The 23,431-nt window shown below is 40.7% G+C and overlaps 3 protein-coding genes, 1 long non-coding RNA gene and 1 other non-coding gene across 5 annotated transcripts; 4 read left to right on the top strand and 1 right to left on the bottom strand.

Moving 5' to 3' along the window:
• The first annotated feature begins 888 nt into the window (after positions 1-888).
• Positions 889-4,025, top strand: LOC123758821 (uncharacterized). The gene is made up of 2 exons (XR_006772941.2): positions 889-1,072; positions 3,495-4,025. It is a non-coding gene; the product is annotated as an uncharacterized lncRNA (long non-coding RNA).
• Positions 4,026-6,023: 1,998 nt separating this feature from the next.
• On the top strand, positions 6,024-8,336 carry LOC123758819 (uncharacterized). The gene is made up of 3 exons (XM_045743547.2): positions 6,024-6,178; positions 7,242-7,495; positions 7,984-8,336. The coding sequence occupies exons 1-3, from the start codon at positions 6,158-6,160 to the stop codon at positions 8,159-8,161; spliced, it is 453 nt and encodes a 150-aa protein (XP_045599503.2). The 5' UTR covers positions 6,024-6,157; the 3' UTR covers positions 8,162-8,336.
• A 4,150-nt stretch (positions 8,337-12,486) lies between these two features.
• LOC138370235 (trichohyalin-like) lies at positions 12,487-14,215 on the bottom strand. Its single transcript, XM_069334238.1, has 2 exons — positions 14,119-14,215; positions 12,487-13,073 (listed from the first exon to the last, which is right to left on the bottom strand). The coding sequence occupies exons 1-2, from the start codon at positions 14,213-14,215 to the stop codon at positions 12,487-12,489; spliced, it is 684 nt and encodes a 227-aa protein (XP_069190339.1).
• LOC123758820 (acanthoscurrin-2-like) lies at positions 14,079-16,327 on the top strand. The gene is made up of 2 exons (XM_045743549.2): positions 14,079-14,234; positions 15,912-16,327. Exons 1-2 carry the CDS (start codon positions 14,214-14,216, stop codon positions 16,167-16,169), a joined length of 279 nt encoding a protein of 92 aa, XP_045599505.1. The 5' UTR covers positions 14,079-14,213; the 3' UTR covers positions 16,170-16,327.
• Positions 16,328-19,263: 2,936 nt separating this feature from the next.
• LOC123758818 (uncharacterized) lies at positions 19,264-21,626 on the top strand. Its single transcript, XR_011230099.1, has 2 exons — positions 19,264-20,522; positions 21,214-21,626. It is a non-coding gene; the product is annotated as an uncharacterized protein (transcript).
• The last annotated feature ends 1,805 nt before the right edge of the window (positions 21,627-23,431 follow it).

Consider the following 23,431-nt stretch of genomic DNA (forward strand, 5'->3'; position numbering starts at 1 on the left):
GGCCAATGATGGCACGCAGACGAATACACTAAGATATCGTGATCGCTTTATCTCCTTGATCAGATCGCTGAGAAGCACAGCTAATATTGCTTGGTAATTGTTTCGAAACAAAGCCTCTGAATCAGCTATATTTCATTATGAAAGAAGAACACTTTAAATTAAGTTATTTGATGTACCGCGTGTATGATAATGTGCCCATGAAAGTCGATAAAAAAATGAAGAAATACTGTTGTCTAAACTTGTATTTCTTATGTATTGAGCATTAGGTCATAACTGGACCATGTCATTTGTATTATACAGTACATAATTATAATATTTACCCGCTATGGGTAATCATTATAATTAGTTAGGACTTTTTTGTGCAAATAAATAATGTATTTGATTTTTTGTACATTAAGTTAATTATAAATTTAGTATTATTTATGTCTAAAGATTTTGAACTTGAAATCCGGGTTTTAGCAGTTGTGCTGAGCAATTATTCACGGGGCCAAGGGAACCTGTTAGGATAAATAGAACCAGCGATAAATAATTAACCTGACACACCTGATGATGCCAACGTCATCCAATATGAGATGTGCTCACGGCCAAATTTAAAAAAATAAAACACAAAAATCTTTAAGAAGCGCACTATTGAAAAATTCTTATTGTTCCTGTTTCTGGTTTACTGTCAATTCATCTTCCCAAAGACAAGGAGGGCGAACAAGACCTCAGGGTGGGAAAAATGAACTTTTACAGGAATATACCAGTTCTTCAGGCATAGGAGCAGGATTCCTCATTTTGGCAATCGAAGATATTCCTGATAGCTGTTCTCTACCTCCATATTCCCCTATACTGCTTATATGAAACCAACACTGAGGAAATATAAAGCTCAGCATAGCACTCGTTCCACGCTGCACATGTTAAGTTTAAAAGTCATTTACTCTCCTTGTCTGAATGGTTGTATTGAGCACCTGGCAACCGTCATGGCGGCACTGGAGGCTTGGCTTTATATACCCAAGAAACGGGCTAACAAATTCAGACAGAGGACCGAGAGAGATCAGCTCCACACACCATGAACTATCTCCGTGTTTTGGTTCGTAGACTGATAAAAGATTTTGTTATGGGCATGAAGCTGGTGTTGGTATCAGTGCTGCTACTAGCTCAGCTCCTGGTGCTGGTGTTAGCACTGATATTCATGCTGGCACTAGCACTGCTAATACTTCTACACCGGCTGAGGTGACACCAGGGATGCTCCTGGTGCTGGTGTTAGCACTGATATTCATGCTGGCACTAGCACTGCTAATACTTCTACACCGGCTGAGGTGACACCAGGGATGCTCCTGGTGCTGGTGATATTCATGCTGGCACTAGCACTGCTAATACTTCTACACCGGCTGAGGTGACACCAGGGATGCTCCTGGTGCTGCTTTGTTTTATTATTTTGTTTGTTGTTGCCGCCGGAGGCTGCTAGTTTATTGTGCACCCCATACCCATCCTGTGAGCGGTAGCGCAAAAAGCATTACAGAGGGCACAAAAGGTCTTTATCAGACCTCAACTTAGATTATTACATAAACAATTTCATCTATCCTTCACACCTTATAACTACAATGTCAGCTAGTTACAGAGAATGCTCTATTCCAAGAGCAATATATTAACAGTAAGCCATTATACATACATGGTAGGTCTTATAGCTAATACATAATTGTTTGAACAGTGAAGATTAAGCACCATAAGGGAGCTGCAGTTTATTATTAGTTTTCATAATAAACTATTTGTTTCTTAATCTCATATGTCGTTTATCTACTGGAAGCTAAATATAGATACAGTGCAAGGATTTCAGGTATTTTATCCTTGGAAATAAGATAGGTTGCCATATCATACAGAGTGAGCTTAGATTTATCTCTAAATGACTCAATTTTATTACATTCCATAATATAGTGTTGGAGTGTGTGTCCCTGTCTCTGTCCACACACTTTATATTTTACTTCATCTAGACCCCTATACAAGTCGAACTGCCAGAGATACTTGTAGCCAAGTCTTATTCGAGCTGTGACAACGTCTGTTAGTCTGGTGACTTTGTGCTGTTGTTAATACTGGTCCTGGTGTTGGTACTAGTGATGGTAATAGTTCTAATCCTACCGTTGGTACTAGTTCTAGTACTAGTGCTGGACCTAGTACAAGTGATGGAGTTAAAACTAGTGCTGGAACTGGTACCGGTATTAGCTATAGTATTAGTACTGGCACTAGTTCTAGTATTAGTTCTAGTGATGCACATTATGTGATGCACATACATTTCTGTTGTCCAATTCATCGCTGAGACTGATAACACTTCCGAGTTAAAGAAATTAGATTTACTGTACTGTGTTACGCTTAAGAACAGGTGAACCCAGTTTAATCTAAATACCAGAGTTGTAATATTTAACTTTATAATACTGATTGATATATAGGTATGCCACATTTTGCAGGGATATTCCTGCGCGGGTCCTAAGCCTCTGACTGGCCCACTGTTTCTTTCTGTTTTACTTAGGCGGTGTGTGAATATTTAGGATTCGTATGTTGGCTTTTGTAAGGTTATGTCCAATGTGTTTTACAACTTCTTTTGGGGTGATAAGTTTCAGTAGAAATCTTATTTGGTTTGCAACTCTATACTGTGTTAGATGATGTTCCAGTGGTCTGTCGGGCATTTCTCCACTGTGGTGACATTTCCTCTCTTCTTCTGAAACGTGTGAGCCTACTTTCCATGCTCATGGCTATCCAAGACTGAAGCGGTGTTTGAGCACCTCTGTTTTTCTATTGTACCCTTTCATCAAAATAAGTGGTACGTAGTTGGTTGAATTCTTGTACCAACCCGCAGGTCTTGATGTCAAAGCTGCTGTGTTATGGCCACTACCATTGTCGGGGACTGAAATCTTGTTAGGCTTTTCAACATTTACCTGAGCGCAGGCGAGATACATAATATTTAAACGTGAACAATTTTTGAGATATACTGGTTCCAATTATGCACACGTAAGTTGCTCCTCGTGAAACCAGGTGGCATGGGAAGAAGTGCAAAATAGGTATACTCAAAGACAATTCTATCAACAAAGGGCCCAAGACTTTCGAATACTTTCCCTCGAAATATAATGGGCATAACTGGCCGACTTATCATGGTGTTCAAAGCACAACTTGATAAATACCTCCAGTGGATACTTGATCAACCGGACTGTGATTCATATGTCAGGCTGCGAGCAGTGGTGTCTAATAGCCTGGGTCACCAGACCACCAATTAGAAGAAGGCCTGGTCAGAGACTGGGCCGCATATCATCTGCAGTGTTATGTTAAAAATACACATTTGGAAAGTTTCACTAACGTACTTGTCTGCGTGGCTCCAAAATGTTTCATGTTGAGAGAATGATTTTAGATGAGGGAAATTTAAATACTATGTTTTGCCCGTGCCTTCAATATTTATATTTTCAAAATCGTAATATTCGACAGCATTGAGTTACATTTACAAATCTGATCTTTCTTCTTCCCAGATGTTGGTGGTGGTGGTGATGGCCGCGGTGTGCGGGGCCATGGCCGGCCCTCTACCTGATCCACAAGGCGGTGTTGGTGGTCATGGTTCCAAAGGCCGCCCACAGGGTGGCAACAGAGGTAGTAGCCTAGGCGGCGCCCATGGCGGTCATGGTTTCGGCACAGGACTCGGCCAAAGAGGCAGTCCTGGCAGACTCCAAGGCGGCGGCGCGCATGGCACCAAGGGAAACAGGGGCTAAGGTGGCAGCCATAGTGGGAATTCCCTATGGACTGAGGCGCCATACTGCATAGCAGCTGAAGGGACTAGTGAACGACACCTGCCCGAGAACAACCATCGCCCACTGACACCTCTCCTCAATATCAACATTGAAACATCTCCAACACATCAGCCTTACCTGGACACCACAATATCAAAATATATTTGCTAAAAAATGTGATATATTATGTCAAGTAAAAAAAAAAGGGGGTTCTTCCATACTCTCTTAATTTTTTGTGTTCATTATATAATTCGATAAAATAAATATAGCATAAAATCAAGTTATTCATTTTACCTCACTGATACCTCACCTCACCTCACTGATTTTACCTCACCATCATGAGAATGCATGCTAACACACACACACACACACACACCCACACACACACACACACACACACACACACACACACACACACACACACACACACACACACACACACACAATGTGCTTGTGTGAGAAAAGCTAATTTATCTTTAGAACAAGAATAAACACCAGAATGATAAAGTGATAAAGACAGCTAAATGAAATTGGAAATATTCAAGTTCCACAAAGCATGTGTGTGTGCGAGGGAAATGGGAGTGAGATGGTGAAGCAGAAGCAGTGGAGTAAGTCGCCTTCAAAATGGAAATTAGGGAGAAAAAGACAGCGGGAAGGAACTTCAGAAAGACTGGAAAGATACATGCTGGAAACATTGAGCGTTAATTCGTGGCTTTAGGCATAATACTTTTTATCAATGATAAAATATCCGAAATCCTTGCACTGTATTCATACTTCGCTTCTAGTAAATAAATTACATATGTGAAATTAATTTATAAGCTGAGCAGTATGAAGACCAATAACGAAAAAATAACAGCACTTTTATGATCCTGAATTATTCAGTTTTTAACTTGCTTTAGATATTAACAAAAGACCTGCCTTCAATGCAAAAATAATAAATATTGTAAATAAATGTTACAATGCAAAAAGATTGTTATAATAATAAGGTGTGCAGGTTAGATATAAATATTAATGTAAAAATCTCCGCAGGGATTTCAGACCTCAGACACGCTGAGGTCTGATTAATACGTTTTGTGTCCTCGTAATCCTTTCCTTTGCTACCGCTCACAGGATGAGTATGCGATGCACAGTAAATTAGTAGCCTCGGGCGGCAGAGACCAATCGAGGCGGCGTCTGCTGCAAACCTGTCCTTGGACTTTGACTGTTGTCCTTCTATTGATATTGTCCTTCTAGTGACTGGTGTTGTTTTCTTGAAGGTTGTTCCTCTCTTGACTATTGTTTTTCTCTTAACTGTTGTTCTTCACTTGGCTGTTGTTGTCATGACATCAAATCAAAAAGTTATGTGCCATTACAATTAACATTTTAAATACGATGATAAGTGAAGAGATTAAGGAAGACAATACTCAGCTTCATATATAGATACGATCGGGCCCAACAGCTTCTGAAACCTGAACACCTGTCGATTGTAGGTTGAGAGGCAGGACCAAGGATCGGATGTGAAGGTTATGACACTCTTGTGACGGTTATGACACTCTTGTGACGGTTATGACACTCTTGTGACGGTTATGACACTTGTGACGGTTATGACACTCTTGTGACGGTTATGACACTTGTGACGGTTATGACACTTGTGACGGTTATGACACTCTTGTGACGGTTATGACACTCTTGTGACGGTTATGACACTCTTGTGACGGTTATGACACTTGTGACGGTTATGACACTTGTGACGGTTATGACACTCTTGTGACGGTTATGACACTCTTGTGACGGTTATGACACTCTTGTGACGGTTATGACACTCTTGTGACGGTTATGACACTCTTGTGACGGTTATGACACTTGTGACGTTATTCAACTATTTTGACAGTAATAGCTGCTGTTATTATCTATTCTAACTAACATTTGTCTTGGCAAAAATAAGTATTTATGTCATATGTCTAGCTATAAATTCGTTTATTTTTTACGAGCATTGCTAGAATATTTTAAATTGCTATCACTGGAAAAAGAGACACGCGTAAAAGTAGAAATGGAGAGAGACAAGAGAAGCAAAAATAATTTTACGATAGGAAACCCCCAGTAATACCGACCAAATTCCCCACCATCCTTCCCCTTTTGTCACGTTCAGATATTAACTTGCAAACTTTAGCAATCCGTATCAGTATTCCCAAGAGCATGATTGTATTTCAATCCATTTTTGTGCAGTCCTCCCTTTCGAACTAAAGAGTAGTATTTCTTTTCTATATCCAGCATGATAAACGAAGAATTGATTTAATCCAGGGCAAGATTTCCCTGATAGCCCACAAGAAATACCTGGCAAGAACACAAACTATGTGACCTGGCTATATAAGCCTGAGACAGACGATGATATGCAACAGTTGGCTCCCTGACGCTGAACTGTAGCCACCATGAACTGTCTGCGAGCTCTTGTGAGTATCCTTAACCCTTAATTTGCCATAGTGCTGGTGCTTGTACTAGACTTGTAGCTTGTACTAGAGCTGGTACTCGTATTAGTGCTGTTGTTTATACTAGTACTTGTATCAGTGCTTGTGCTTGTACTAGTGTGGGTGCTGGTGTTTGTACTAGTGCTGGTCCTTGTATTAGCGTTGGTGTTTGCCAGTAATAGTGCTGGTGCTTGATGTATTGGTGCTTGTACCAGTACTGGTGCTTGTACTATTATTGGTGCTTATACTAGTACTCTTGCTTGTGCTAGTGCTGATGCTTGTATTAGTGCTGGCGTATGTAGTAGTGCTGCCAATGATTGTGATGTGCTGCCAATGGATGCATTAGCGCCAATGAACTGGCGCTAATGCATACAATTCTCATACTGTGCGATAACATTTATTAAGCACCCCATACTTACCCTGTACATGATCGGAAGTTTATTGTGCATCTCATACTCGTCCAGTGAGTGGAAATTTATTTTGCACCTCATACTCATCCTGTACATGAACGGTGTTTTATTGTGAACCCCCAAACTCATCCTGTGAGTAGTAGTTTATTGTGGATGTCATACTTATCCTGTAAACAGTAGTTTATTGAGCGGTGAAACAAAAGTATTACAGACGACACGAACGGTCTTAATCAGACCCAATGGGCTGTTGACATTAATTGCTACAATTAGCATGTCCCAGTTATTTTAAACTATAATATACATTAATGATAATTGAAAAGCTGGTTGTACTACAACTACTATGCATAACAATGGAAATAAATTCTACATCAGAGCTAAGACATTTAGGTATTACTTTACAATTACATAATGCTGAGCATTTGATATTACCTGGAAACAGAAGTATTGTTTACATAAAGAATATCAGAGTAAGCTCAAATTTTAGGCTGCTTATAATTTCCTTAGATATATTTGTTTTTATCTGTTACAAGCGGTATTGGGATACACTCAAGAATGTCCAGTATTTTATCAATCACAATCAAGTGATGTACTGTTGTTTTTTTCAATGTTATTGACCTCTTCCTTTCTTTCCTGCGCAGACGCTGATGGTGGTGGTGATGGCCGCGGTGTGTGGGGCCATGGCCGACCCTGACCCTGAGGCAGGAGGCGGCTATGGTGGTGGACACGGTGGAAGAGGATTTGGTGGTGGAGGATTCAGTGGCGGCGGACTCGGTGGATTCGGTGGCGGCGGACTCGGTGGATTCGGTGGCGGCGGATTCGGTGGACATGGTAGCGGCGGATTCGGGGGTAGAGGATTCAGTGGTGGCGGATTCAGTGGTGGTAAAGGTGGCGGGTAAGTTATCAAGAGAGTGACGCCTACTGCCAGTAGAACATCAATTATTCATATATATATGTACATGTTTTATGTTTTTATTGTGATATATCGAGTACAACATTGATCATGCCATATTAATTGAATTATGCAACAATGATCACAAAAACACTGATCCAAGTATGCGGAAAAACCACAGGTGAAAAATAAAGAATGCTAAACGCGTTTTCGGCTCAATTCGCCTTCATCAGAGCAAATTTGAATACAATTTTTGCTCAGATGAAGACGAATTGAGCTGAAAACGCGTTTAGCATTCTTTATTTTTCACATGTAGTTTTCCTGCATACTTGGATCAGTATTTTTGTGATCGATATTATATATATATATATATATATATATATATATATATATATATATATATATATATATATATATATATATATATAATATGGCAAGTGATATGCTGAGCTTGAATGATCATGTGACTAATGTTTACATCCCGATTGCAGTTTTGGTGGTGGGTTTGGCGGTGGAGGATTTGGTGGCGGTGGCTTTGGCGGAGGCGGCTTTGGCGGTGGCCATCATGGTGGCGGCTTTGGCGGTGGCCATCGTGGTGGCGGCTTTGGCGGTGGCCATCGTGGTGGCGGCTATGGCGGTGGCCATCATGGTGGCGGCTATGGCAAGTAGAGGGCAACAGACTGGAGGGCGGCTGGAGGGACCCGTGAACGACACCCGCCCGTGAGAACGACCATCACTGACGACACACCATTCAACATTATTAACACCGAAACATCTCCAACACACGACTTTCCGAAACAACTGATCATAAAGAAAATGAACAATAAAAAACACAAAAACATCATATATGACTTTTTTTTTGTCCTAGGCTTCATCTCAATATATTCATGTGTTATAAACTTGTAATGAAGTACATACATATATGGATACAAGTCTTCCTGTAGAATGGTTTGACAGTATGACTCCCCAAAGACGATGGTTTAAATGTCAATACTTAAAGCTTGAAGTGAGACACCAATCAGATTCTTTCAGTATTAGGATGCTAGAATGACTGGGAAGATTTCTGCTGTTAGATGATTAGGATGTTAGGATGATTGGGTGATGGATTGCCTGTTACTAACTTATTAAGATGTTTGGATGACTGGGTGAGTGCCTGTTACTAGATGATTAAGATATTTGGATGACTGGGAAGATGGCCAGCAATTACTGACACCAAAATGATGTCTACCTAACTCAAACCAATTTGTTAAGGCACACAAATGCAGTAAAGAAGTGACCATGCGTTTCTGTGATAACATAATGTGAGGTGGAGAGTCCTTGGTGTGCTGGAGACACAGCCACATCTTGGAAGAGTCTGGTGATATTCCAGTCAAGAGGGTGCGCATGCATGACAGGTCAGACGACTGTAGGACTTTTGATTTTCCTTTACGTTGTCAAAAGACATAATTTCAATAGTCTAGCACATTCTTTCCAATATTAAATTCAAGAACAAAGCGCAGCGCGTCTCCATATCAAACATTACGACACAACAAGTCTGTTATTCTTTTCTTTTTATTTTGCAGTGAAATAAATCAGGGTAAAACAGTAAATAACACCCCATTCCGTTGAATGGTTTTCTCTTTTGTGTTTATGAGTCGTAGAAAACGGGTGAAACAGAATGTAGTTTAGCATCTATGCCTTGTGCTAATAATTTCTGTGTAACCTTAGTCCTAACAACACACACAGGAACAAAGACCACACAGTGTCATTATTCCTTCAACAGGGTTCGCCTATATTTAAGTTAAATATTTCCTGCCACCTACCGATCAGAGGAATATTTAATGGACTTGTCATAACTTCCGCTACTCCCGTTTTTCTTGTATCTAATGATGATTTAAATACAACATGAAATAAATCTAAATTATTTATCTTAGAGTAACACCAGGCATTCTGCCCCAAATATGTCTGATACTCCTCTTACCAGCCATCTATAGCGCTGTGTTATACGGCCTATATAGATATCCACTGGATATCGGGCAACTACACAATGGTTCTCAAGGCATCACGATTTAGCCACGAGCAAGTTGTCACAATCGTCGGACGCGCAACTTCACTCCTATTAGTGTAAATGGATCAATCCAAAGGAATAAGTCAAATGCCAGGAGCGCTGTGGTATGCATTCAGACTGCAGAATATTATACTTGATACGCTAGATCAACCTTTACGAGGCATTCACCACAGCGGTGAGTTCGCCATCAAATTTATAAATAAAATAAAAGCTAGACAGGTCGGTAGCTTGTTGATGATATTCTCAAGATATCGGATTTCATAACGGCTTGTGGTATGTGTAAGTGAATATCAAAATAAGCATATTACCAGTAATGATCATTTATTATTAAAACAATTCAAAGTTTTTTACAACTATATACTGGTATATTTTACTTTGAAAAATGACCACCAATGCTATCAAAGAGCTTTTAGGAATTTGTCTCCTTAGGTGAATGACTGACTTAACACTTACAAGTGTGGCACTTCAGCAAAGCTGTTCTCATAATCACTTACTGTCCACAGAACTATTTAACTCACATGAGTCCTAATTAAGTCATTACCTGCACATGTTATTAAGTTTCTCAATCTAATATTTTAACAACCTTGATAGCACAACCGGCATCGTCGAGGAAAACAGGAAGGTAAAAGAATAACCAATAAAACTATGAACTAAGGCAACCTGACAGTCTGATTGTTATGAAAAATAACCCAAGAGAACAAAAGACAAGTAATAGGCAGGGTATCAAAGAACTTAAGACTAACTTAAGGCAAACGGGAATGCAACAACCCCGTGGAAGTGCTTAAGTTGTACTAGGGGGACAGAAATAGCCTAAGCTATTCAATCCGTTTGAAATGTATTTTTTTTCTTGTCTCAATAAACACATTTGACCTTGAATTGAACTTAAGTCGTACTAAAATAATAAGAGAAATCCTTTAGTACTGTCTACACTAGAGAATCCGAACTTTATTAACACTATTCAGTCTCACACTCTCTAGTCAGTGTCTGATATATAACAGCTTTGAGTGTCTAATCCAAACTCATCCTGATCTTATATACAGGTTTGTGAAAACGAGGTCCACTACCACGGACCGGTATTCATGGGAAACCTGTCTGGGTGTCTGGATCACACACAAACACACAGTTGATTGACAGTTGAGAGGCGGGACCAAAGAGCCAGAGCTCAACCCCCGCAAGCACAATTAGGTGAGTACACACACACACCACATGGCTGAGTGGATAGCGCTTGGGGGTCGTAGTCTTAATGTCCCGGGTTAGATTCCCAGCGAAGGCGGAAACAAATGGGCAGAGTTCCTTTCACCCTGATGCACCTGTTCACCTGGCAGTAAATAGGTACCTGGGAGTTAGACAGCTGCTACGGGCTGCTTCCTGGGGATGTATGTGTGTGTGCGTGTTAGAGAAATATATATGTAATAGATATAATAGAGGAAAAATAGACTGGTTAGAAAGCCGGAGTCCAAGAGGTGATAGGTCAATTCTACAGACACAAATAGTAAATACACACATGTAAATTGACTGAGAATCAGTGGAGCCGAGAGGTGAAGAAACATGGAGAGCAAAACAGGCAGAAGTTGTAGAAAGACATTTCCTAACACAACATATTAAGGAGGAAAGACGAAGACGAGGGGGAGACCAGCCTGCAAGATTGGACCAGGTCTTCACACAGAGCGAAATAAACACTGAGCATGAAATAACACTGTGACTATTGTGAATTGATCTTTGATTATGTAGTTGTTATCAAAGCTGCGGCAACAGGACGACAAGACGGAAATACACACAGAAATCACAATAGCGTGATATATCAAATGAACAAATCCAAAGAGGGAAATGTAAGACTAGCTTTCCATAAAGGCGAGTACCTAAAGGTCAGACAATGTCTAAACTATATCATGAGAAATAGAATTAAGATAATAAGAGCACCAGGCTTGATGGACTTCATAACTAGCCAATGCAAAGAAGCTGAAAGAAGATTCCTATCACCTCAGAGGGATAAAGGAGCCAACAGAACACATTGCCCATGGCTTAATAGACATTGCTTAGAGGCTAAAAGTAAAAGAGCTTGGAGAAAATACTGGAAGCACAGAACAATGGAGAACCACAACATATATACAGGAGTGGAATGGATTATAGGAGTTCGTAGAACAGCAGAGAGGCAGAATGAGAATGATATAGCACCCAAGGTCAAGGATCAGCCTATTATAAGCTACATGAGGAGGAAGATGTCGGTGAATGAGCAAGTGATCAAGCTAAACACAAAAGAGGCGGCTACACAAAGAGTGATAAGAAAGTGTTCAGAGAAGTCAATAAAAGTTTCCAGGAAATTTTTAAATTGAACCAGAACTATGCCCAGATCTACGACTTCTAATGCAACAGACACTACCAGAAGAAAGACTGATCGAAATAACGTAACACCTAAGGGTAGAGATAATCATAAAACCTTAATAATTTAAATATTTTTAATAAATTGCAAAAAGAGGGCAAACTGCATTTTTTTCCCCGCAAGCTTTTGCAAATTCTCATGGAACCTTGGACATGGGCTCGAAGAATCTAATTAGAACCTTGGTGTCTTAAATAGTCATATACTATATCTAGTTTCTAGAAAAGGGTGCTATTCTAGAAAATGAACTTTCACAATATACGTGCAGAATAGGACTGTACTAAAAACAACATCTTTCGAGGGCACATTTTTGTTAGAAATCATTCACTCGCAGAAGCTGAGTATCCAACCCCTAGTTCACCATTATACCAAGCATAGTGTGCATTTTATAGATCAACCAGCACCTTGGCCAAGCACCTTATTAGACAACCTCCCGGCAAAACCACTCCCCCCACCCAGCTGTGATAGGCTACACAGGTTCTTTTCTTGTTTTTATATTCATCACGAGGTCGGGCGCGGCTCGCAACCAGACGAAGCGGCGTCTGTTACTCGCTGGTCGTTTGACCTTGACTATTGTTCCTCTCTTAGCTGTTGTTCCTCTCTTGGCTGTTGTTCCTCTCTTGGCTGTTGTTCCTCTCTTGGCTGTTGTTCCTCTCTTGGCTGTTGTTCTTCTCTTGGCTGTTGTTCCTCTCTTGGCTGTTGTTCCTCTCTTGGCTGTTGTTCCTCTCTTGGCTGTTGTTCCTCTCTTGGCTGTTGCTCCTCTCTTGGCTGTTGTTCCTCTCTTGGCTGTTGTTCTTCTCTTGGCTGTTGTTCCTCTCTTGCCTGTTGTTCTTCTCTTGGCTGTTGTTCCTCTCTTGGCTGTTGTTCTTCTCTTGGCTGTTGTTCCTCTCTTGGCTGTTGTTCCTCTCTTGGCTGTTGTTCCTCTCTTGGCTGTTGTTCTTCTCTTGGCTGTTGTTCCTCTCTTGGCTGTTGTTCTTCTCTTGGCTGTTGTTCTTCTCTTGGCTGTTGTTCTTCTCTTGGCTGTTGTTCTTCTCTTGGCTGTTGTTCCTCTCTTGGCTGTTGTTCTTCTCTTGGCTGTTGTTCCTCTCTTGGCTGTTGTTCTTCTCTTGGCTGTTGTTCTTCTCTTGGCTGTTGTTCTTCTCTTGGCTGTTGTTGTTCTCACGACATCATATCAGAAAATTAAGTGCCCTAATAGATAACATTTGGAATATGATAAAAAGCGAAGAGGTTAAGACACAATACACAGCTTCACATATAGATACGACAAGGCTCCAGAGCTTCTGAAACCTGAACACCAAGCCATTGAAGGTTGAGAGACGGCCCAAGGACCTGAAGCTCAACATCCCAAGTACAATAAGATGTGTACTGTAAGGACGCTTGTTACATTTTTATGACACTGTTGTGACGGTTATGACACTGTTGTGACGGTTATGACACTGTTGTGACGGTTATGACACTGTTGTGACGGTTATGACACTGTTGTGACGGTTATGACACTCTTGTGACGGTTATGACACTCTTGTGACGGTTATGACACTCTTGTGACGGTTATGACACTGTTGTGACGGTTATGACACCTGTGACAATAACAGCTGCTGCTATTACCGAACTTAAGAAGCATTTGTCTTGGCAAAAATAAGCATTTATGATTTATGTCTAGCAATTAATTTCCTTGAATGTTTTACGACCATTGCTAGAATATTTAAATTATTATTACTGACAAAGAGACGTAATCAGAAGTAGAACTGGAGATCACGAGATAGAGAGAGAGAGAGAGAGAGAGAGAGAGAGAGAGAGAGAGAGAGAGAGAGAGAGAGAGAGAGAGAGAGAGAGAGAGAGAGAGAGAGAGAGAGAGAGAGAGAGAGAGAGAGAGAGAGAGAGGGACAAAGAGATATTAATAAAACTTGTTATTTTGAAAAACCTGAGATAGAAAAAAAAATATATTTAGCAACAGGAAATCCCCAGCAATCATAAGAAAATTCCCTGCAACCGTTCCAGCTCTCATGGTCAGCATTTATCTCGCAGTCATGCACTAGTTCATAACAATATTTGTAAATACAAATATAATATTTAGATATTTGATGAAAGGCTTCATTAGGTAGTAGAGTTATTACATGACATTGTATATATGACATTGAAACGAAGAATCGATTTAATCCTGGTCTAGAGTGGTGTATTTAGCTGGTAGTCTACAAGAAATACCTGGCAAGAACACAGGCCGTGTGACCTGGCTATATAACCCTGGGACAGAGGAAGACATGCAGCAGTTGGTTCCCTGACGCTGAACTGTAGCCACCATGAACTGTCTACGAGCTCTTGTGAGTAGCCTTAACCTAGCATATTATTATTACCTAGTTGTGCTTGCCAGAGTTGAGCTTCAGCTTTTTGATCAAGCCTCTCAACATACAATCAACTATTGTAGAGGTTCCTGAACCTATTGGGCTCTATCATGTGGAGTATGCCTCCACCACCTCATTTCTTAATGCACTCCACTTGTTAACTACTGATACTGAAAAAAATCCTTTCGAATGTTCATATTTCTCATTTCGGTATTCAGATTTCACCCATTCTAAATAATCTATTTTTTATACCATATATATTTCCCTGAACATCTTGTATATGGTAAACATGTCTCCCTCAACTCGTCTGCCTTCCAACGACACGAGGTTTTAATTCCTGCAGCTTTTCCTCGTAACTCATACCTCTCAGTTTTGGGATTTCTCTGGTGACATACATCTCAATTTTTCTAACTTCGTTTTGTGCTTGACTTTGTACTGGTGATAATGGTGGTGTTTGTACCAGTACTGGTGCGTGTAGTAATGCTGCTATTCCAGAATGTATTAATGTACTCATTCTGGAATTGTCACTGCTGTGGGTAACAGTACCGGCATTGTTACTAATGTTGACATTGGTACTTGTGCTTTCGTTGTACTAGTGCATGTATTAGTGTATGTTCAGCGCATGTATTAGTGTATGTTCAGCGCATGTATTAGTGTATGTTCAGCGCATGTATTAGTGTATGTTCAGCGCATGTATTAGTGTATGTTCAGCGCATGTATTAGTGTATGTTCAGCGCATGTATTAGTGTATGTTCAACATTACTTTTGATAACATACTCGAGAGGAAGCCTCCAGATATAAAGAGGAGCTGCCTAGTATGAAACAGTTGGTCCTCTGCAGATCTCTGTATACTATTTGTGGCAATTATTAATGAATAATTTTATTTCATTTTTTTTTAATCATAACATATGTCTCAGTCATTTGAGTTTTATTGAACAAACCAGCTGCATTTTGCATTGCAATATTTTGACTGATTCTTTATTTTATCTAAATAAAACTCGACTTTGAAGGGGTAGTTTGCGTACTCGGGACGACGCTCATTATATCTCTGTAAAGCAGACCACTCAAAACTGTCATAGCAAGCAGTTAAATCTCAGGTTGCAACGTTTTTGGGCATGTCATGGCAGAGTGGTTTAAGGCGTATCCTTGGGAGTACCCAATGTGTAGGTTCGAATCCTCATCAATACTTCTGCTGGTTTTCTCACTGATACACCACGTTAATGTTATTTCTTCAACCCATCCTCCTATTTAGATAAGTATTTTTTTAACAATGTGGAACATCGTACATATATTGACGTAATAGACAATTTCATATAGTTTGATATTATTCATTTTACAGAGTCTGGAAAAAATTAAGTTTAAAACCAAATTTAAACACTCCTAGGCCTCGTATAGTATACAGTATATGTACTAAATTAGGCCTCAGCGTGTATTAGGTCAAAGATGTTAGGTTAGGTTTTATTAGCCACATAAATACAATTTTCCAGTTTGTCCAAATTCAATAGCACCCAATTCTACTTCTCTAAATTGTCCATTACGTCAAAATATGTACGATGGTCCAAATCGTTACTATTAGTACTATATAAATAGGAGGATGGGCTGGATTTCTTTGTCCATTAATATTTTTATTATTATTAACACCTCTTATCTTTCCAGACGCTGGTGATGGTGGTGGTGATGGCCGTGGTGTGTGTGGCCATGGCCGACCCTGACCCTGAGGCAGGAGGCAGCTATGGTCGTGGTGGATTCGGCGGTGGTGGACTCGGTGGTGGTGGATTCGGCGGTGGTGGATTCGGCGGTGGTGGATTCGGCGGTGGTGGATTCGGTGGTGGTGGATTCGGTGGAGGTAGATTCGGTGGAGGATTCGGAGGTGGAAAATTCCATGGCAGAAAACACGGTCACTACGGGAAGTAGAGGCTGGACACACCCGTGAACGACACCCACCCCTAATAACGACCACAACGACCACTAATGCCCCTCCTCAAAACTGACACTGAAACATCTCCAACATACGACCTCCCGAAACAACTTCCCACAAAGAAAATGCATAATAAATAAATACATTATACAAATATTATTTCTTATCCTTTGATTCTTAAATTACTTTCATGTTTGTAACAAAATAGTAATGAAGCGCAGACATAAATTACCTGAATGTAATTATATACATTTCTACGTTGAGAGGTTCGCTGGCTGTCAGAAGAGACGAGGAACCTGTTGAGACCCGCCGCCTCACAGAGCACTTTACAATACTTCATTACTAAATGTATCTAAGCGTAGTAAATACTACTACATTTCTTATAATCAACATTGGAGGTGATTCTATAACCATCAGTCAAGCTACGCTCACAGCTACTGCTCAAGAGGAGGTGGAACCACAGCAAGATAATTTATGTATATACGAAATATTATATTCAGTAAGAGAATACTATACAGACAAGGTTGTGGGCTAATATGTCTATATACAAACCTAACGAAACACCTGACACTGGGGTTTAAAGCACATTGCAGTAATGTTAACCCTTACAACTGACACTAAGATTAACGCCACATTACAGTACCGTTGACTCGTACACCTGACACTAAGATTAACGCCACATTACAGTACCGTTGACTCGTACACCTGACACTAGGATTAACGCCACATTACAGTACCGTTGACTCGTACACCTGACACTAGGGTTTAAAGCACATTACAGTAATGTTAACCCTTACAACTGACACTAAGATTAACGCCACATTACAGTACCGTTGACTCGTACACCTGACACTGGGGTTTAAAGCACATTACAGTAATGTTAACCCTTACAACTGACACTAAGATTAACGCCACATTACAGTACCGTTGACTCGTACACCTGACACTGGGGTTTAAAGCACATTACAGTAATGTTAACCCTTACAACTGACACTAAGATTAACGCCACATTACAGTACCGTTGACTCGTACACCTGACACTGGGGTTTAAAGCACATTACAGTAATGTTAACCCTTACAACTGACACTAAGATTAACGCCACATTACAGTACCGTTGACTCGTACACCTGACACTGGGGTTTAAAGCACATTACAGTAATGTTAACCCTTACAACTGACACTAAGATTAACGCCACATTACAGTACCGTTGACTCGTACACCTGACACTGGGGTTTAAAGCACATTACAGTAATGTTAACCCTTACAACTGACACTAAGATTAACGCCACATTACAGTACCGTTGACTCGTACACCTGACACTGGGGTTTAAAGCACATTACAGTAATGTTAACCCTTACAACTGACACTAAGATTAACGCCACATTACAGTACCGTTGACTCGTACACCTGACACTAGGATTAAAACCACTCAAGATAACCGGCAAATCTGGCCAAACACCATTGATGCAATAATGAATAAACGTTTATCTTGTCTGAATGTCGGGGGATCACTGTCTCCGCGGCCCGCTCTCTTACTAGGCCTTATAGTTAGTGGTCTGGTCAATCAGGCTGTTAGACACATGATGCTCGCAGTGTGATGTACGACTCAAAGCCTGGATGATCAGGTTGGTTTATTGTTGATACTACATTAATTTAACGTTGATCCTTCGTTGATTTAAGGTTACCTTAAATATACTCGAGTACATTAAGACTGTGTGGATGTCCATAACAAGTCATATGAAGGACGTAGTCATATGAAGGATCTTCGCAGGCACCCATCTTAACATCCATTAGAATGCTAGTTTAATCGTTACTTAACGTGAGAATTCTCTAAGTGCGCCTAATAGCCAAGAGCACCGCCAGATCAACGTTGATTCAGCGTCGAATCAACTCCAATTTTGGACAGTGTGCCCACTGACCTACGATCAAAAACACATCTGCATGTTACAAAAGGCTATTAACATGTTGCAATACTGAAATAGTGTGGAGAAAAGATGAGAATAGTGAGGAATGAATCACATGAACTTGATAAATCTATGAGGACATGAACTTGATAAATCTATAAGGAAATGTTGAGGCCGTTTGGGTCCGAACCCGTGTTCTTTTGACGCTGATGCGACGAAATCGTGACTCTCTTGTGACGCTGTAATGATGTCTTGGTGACACTCTTGTGATGACATTGTGACGCCGTCGTGACGCTCTTGTAACGACGTCGTGACGCTCTTGTGATGACGTCGTGACGCTCTTGTGACGCCGTCGTGACGCTATGTGTCGTGAGGCTCTTGTGTTGGAGCGAGGTTCTTGTGTCGTGGTGACGGTCTTCTATCTATGACGGTCTGGTCAACGGTCTTCGGTCTCTTGTGGCGTCGTCCGGACACTATAATAATTCTCTCAGTCAACTCTGTGAAGCTATTACTTCACACTATGTTATTGCTTATTGCATCGTTTATCATGCAGCATCAAATTGTTTTGGTAATAGTAATTCTTTTTTGCCTGTCAACCAGAAACGGTAAAGTAACACAGGGTAAATTATCAGGAAAGAGCGCTGTTGTTGGTGTTAGAGATTCAGCTACTCGAAACAAGTTACAAGTAGCACGGGCTATGGTGAGCCCGAAATTTACCTGGCACAGGAGCAGGGCAAATAGCACGGGCTATGGTGAGCCCGTAGTGGACTTACCTGGCACAGGAGTGGTGCCCGAAAGAGCCCTAAGTCATTACGTCTATATAGCACTTGGAACGGATATGAGGATCATTACGGGTTATTCATGCCCATGCCACCTCTTGGGTGGCTTAATCTTCATCAATATATCTATGAGGATCAGGATTTGGGACCACGGGAGACATCTCCCGTCACGCAGGGTGCAGTCGCACCTCCACAGATCTCCAGTATCATGTATTGATACTGGTAATGGCTCAAAAGGGCCACCACTTATGAGCTATTCATGCCCGTGCCACCTTTTCGGTGGTTTCATCTTCATCTTAACACATTCACAAGGGAGATATCTCCCGTCATGCAGTGTGCATTCTCACCTCCACAGATCTCCAGTATCAGCTCTTGATACTGGTAATGGCTTAAAAGGGCCACCACTTACGGGCTATTCATACCCGTGCCACCTTTTGGGTGGCTTAATCTTCATCAATCATTCAATCAATCGATTTGGGACAGTATGGAAGGAAGGATGGTGCCCAACCCCTTAGATGGTCAAATTGTTGTTGTTGTTATAGATTCAGCTACTCGGAACAGGTTCCAAGTAGCATGGGCTATGGTGAGCCCGTAACTTACCTGGCACAGAAGCGGGGCAAGTAGCAAAGGCTATGGTGAGCCCGTAGTGGACTTACCTGGCACAAGAACGGTGCGGTAGATGGTCAAAGATTGAACGGCAACCTGCAAGAAGTAAGACCGTCGTTCTACCGTCCAGTCTAAGTGGTTGAACTAAAAAAATAGTATCTATAGTTACTGCGGATGGACGTACAAAATATGCTCCCAAAAATGTATACATTTCATATTAATTTTGTACGAGAAAAACGTCAATAACCAAACCTACAGTTTTCTACGTCAAAGGAAATATATGTACTAAATTAGGCCTATGGTTGCATATATTATTTAGAACGCTTAATTAGGCCTAGGATATTGTCAGATTTATAAATACTCTATTCCTCTTACTGATATTCGACTTAGTATTCCAATAGTATAAAACGTGAACCTTTAGTGTACAAGTCATATTCTGTACATTCCTCAGAAAGTAACTATGGGTAGTATTTAGAGGATGGTTGAGTGTAAGACGAGTGAAGGGCGCGTGTAGGAACTTACTGGTGTTGCTCAACCATCTTGAGGAACTCTTAACCGGTACCTAACATTATATACATATTATTTTATTTTACATCACAATTTAAAGGAGAGAGAGAGAGAGAGAGAGAGAGAGAGAGAGAGAGAGAGAGAGAGAGAGAGAGAGAGAGAGAGAGAGAGAGAGAGAGAGAGAAGCAAAAAAGATTTTACCAAAGGAAACCCCCAGTAATCATGACCAAATTCCCCACCATCCTTCCTCTCTCTCACGTCCAGATATTAACTTGCAAACTTCAGCAGCCCTTATCAATATACCCAAGAGCATGATTGTATTTCAGTCAATTTTAATGCATTACTTCCTCAGTATCTCTTTCCATATCAAGCCCAAGAAACGAACAGTCACTGTAAACTTGGTCAAGATTTCTCTGGTGGTCCACAAGAAATACCTGGCAAGAACACAGGCCGTGTGACCTGGCTATATAACCCTGGGACAGAGGAAGACATGCAGCAGTTGGTTCCCTGACGCTGAACTGTAGCCACCATGAACTGTCTGCGAGCTCTTGTGAGTATCATTAACCCTTAACCTGCCATACTGCTGGTGCTTACTTGGAGTATACCTTGAGACTTATAATGCTTGCACTAGTGCTGGCGATAGTTCTAGTACAATGCTTTGCAGTACTGCTGGTGCTAGTACTAGTGTTGCGACTGACGCAACATACTACTGAATAATACTATTCTTTAGTATTTTAGTAATATTGAAATATTTCAATATTTTTTTGGACATAACACATATTCCAGTCATTTGAGTTTTATTGACCAGACTAGCTGCATTTTAAGTTGCAATATTCTGACTGCTTCTTTAACATTTTATTTAAATAAAGCTCAACTTTAAAGTGGTAATTTGCGTAGTCTGGAAGACGTTCATATAAAAGCATGCAGCCATATATGAACGTGCATTTACGCTTTGGAATCAGCGTAAAACAGACCACTCAAGACCGTTATAGCAAGCAGCATTGAGATATATTTCACAAGTTGGTCAGAAACGCTCTGTATGTTAGTGGCTTTATATATATTACCATGAGTACCTACCAGTGCTTCACTGTATCATGGTTAATATGGACTTAATATAATATATATATAATATATATAATAATAATAATAATAATAATAATAATTATAATAATAATAATAATAATAATAATAATAATAACAACAATAATAATGTTTGACCTCATCCTCTCTTATCTTCCCAGACGCTGGTGATGGTGGTGGTGATGGCCGTGGTGTGTGTGGCCATGGCCGACCCTGACCCTGAGGCAGGAGGCAGCTATGGTCGTGGTGGATTTGGCGGTGGTGGATTCGGTGGTGGTGGATTCGGCGGTGGTGGATTCGGCGGTGGTGGATTTGGTGGTGGTGGATTAGGTGGTGGATTCGGCGGAGGTAGATTCGGTGGAGGATTCGGAGGTGGAAAATTCCATGGCAGAAAACACGGTCACTACGGGAAGTAGAGGCTGGACACACCCGTGAACGACACCCACCCCTAATAACGACCACAACGACCACTGATGCCCCTCCTCAAAACTGACACTGAAACATCTCCAACATACGACCTCCCGAAACAACTTCCCACAAAGAAAATGCATAATAAATAAATACATTATACAAATATTATTTCTTATCCTTTGATTCTTAAATTACTTTCATGTTTGTAACAAAATAGTAATGAAGCGCAGACATAAATTACCTGAATGTAATTATATACATTTCTACGTTGAGAGGTTCGCTGGCTGTCAGAAGAGACGAGGAACCTGTTGAGACCCGCCGCCTCACAGAGCACTTTACAATACTTCATTACTAAATGTATCTAAGCGTAGTAAATACTACTACATTTCTTATAATCAACATTGGAGGTGATTCTATAACCATCAGTCAAGCTACGCTCACAGCTACTGCTCAAGAGGAGGTGGAACCACAGCAAGATAATTTATGTATATACGAAATATTATATTCAGTAAGAGAATACTATACAGACAAGGTTGTGGGCTAATATGTCTATATACAAACCTAACGAAACACCTGACACTGGGGTTTAAAGCACATTACAGTAATGTTAACCCTTACAACTGACACTAAGATTAACGCCACGTTACAGTACCGTTGACTCGTACACCTGACACTGGGGTTTAAAGCACATTACAGTAATGTTAACCCTTACAACTGACACTAAGATTAACGCCACGTTACAGTACCGTTGACTCGTACACCTGACACTGGGGTTTAAAGCACATTACAGTAATGTTAACCCTTACAACTGACACTAAGATTAACGCCACGTTACAGTACCGTTGACTCGTACACCTGACACTGGGGTTTAAAGCACATTACAGTAATGTTAACCCTTACAACTGACACTAAGATTAACGCCACATTACAGTACCGTTGACTCGTACACCTGACACTGGGGTTTAAAGCACATTACAGTAATGTTAACCCTTACAACTGACACTAAGATTAACGCCACATTACAGTACCGTTGACTCGTACACCTGACACTGGGGTTTAAAGCACATTACAGTAATGTTAACCCTTACAACTGACACTAAGATTAACGCCACATTACAGTACCGTTGACTCGTACACCTGACACTGGGGTTTAAAGCACATTACAGTAATGTTAACCCTTACAACTGACACTAAGATTAACGCCACATTACAGTACCGTTGACTCGTACACCTGACACTAGGATTAAAACCACTCAAGATAACCGGCAAATCTGGCCAAACACCATTGATGCAATAATGAATAAACGTTTATCTTGTCTGAATGTCGGGGGATCACTGTCTCCGCGGCCCGCTCTCTTACTAGGCCTTATAGTTAGTGGTCTGGTCAATCAGGCTGTTAGACACTGATGCTCGCAGTGTGATGTACGACTCAAAGCCTGGATGATCAGGTTGGTTTATTGTTGATACTACATTAATTTAACGTTGATCCTTCGTTGATTTAAGGTTACCTTAAATATACTCGAGTACATTAAGACTGTGTGGATGTCCATAACAAGTCATATGAAGGACGTAGTCATATGAAGGATCTTCGCAGGCACCCATCTTAACATCCATTAGAATGCTAGTTTAATCGTTACTTAACGTGAGAATTCTCTAAGTGCGCCTAATAGCGAAGAGCACCGCCAGATCAACGTTGATTCAGCGTCGAATCAACGCCAATTTTGGACAGTGTGCCCACTGACCTACGATCAAAAACACATCTGCATGTTACAAAAGGCTATTAACATGTTGCAATACTGAAATAGTGTGGAGAAAAGATGAGAATAGTGAGGAATGAATCACATGAACTTGATAAATCTATGAGGACATGAACTTGATAAATCTATAAGGAAATGTTGAGGCCGTTTGGGTCCGAACCCGTGTTCTTTTGACGCTGATGCGACGAAATCGTGACTCTCTTGTGACGCT

Source organism: Procambarus clarkii, chromosome 31 (genome assembly GCF_040958095.1).
Source record: "Procambarus clarkii isolate CNS0578487 chromosome 31, FALCON_Pclarkii_2.0, whole genome shotgun sequence".
Classification (NCBI taxonomy): Eukaryota; Metazoa; Arthropoda; class Malacostraca; order Decapoda; family Cambaridae; genus Procambarus; species Procambarus clarkii.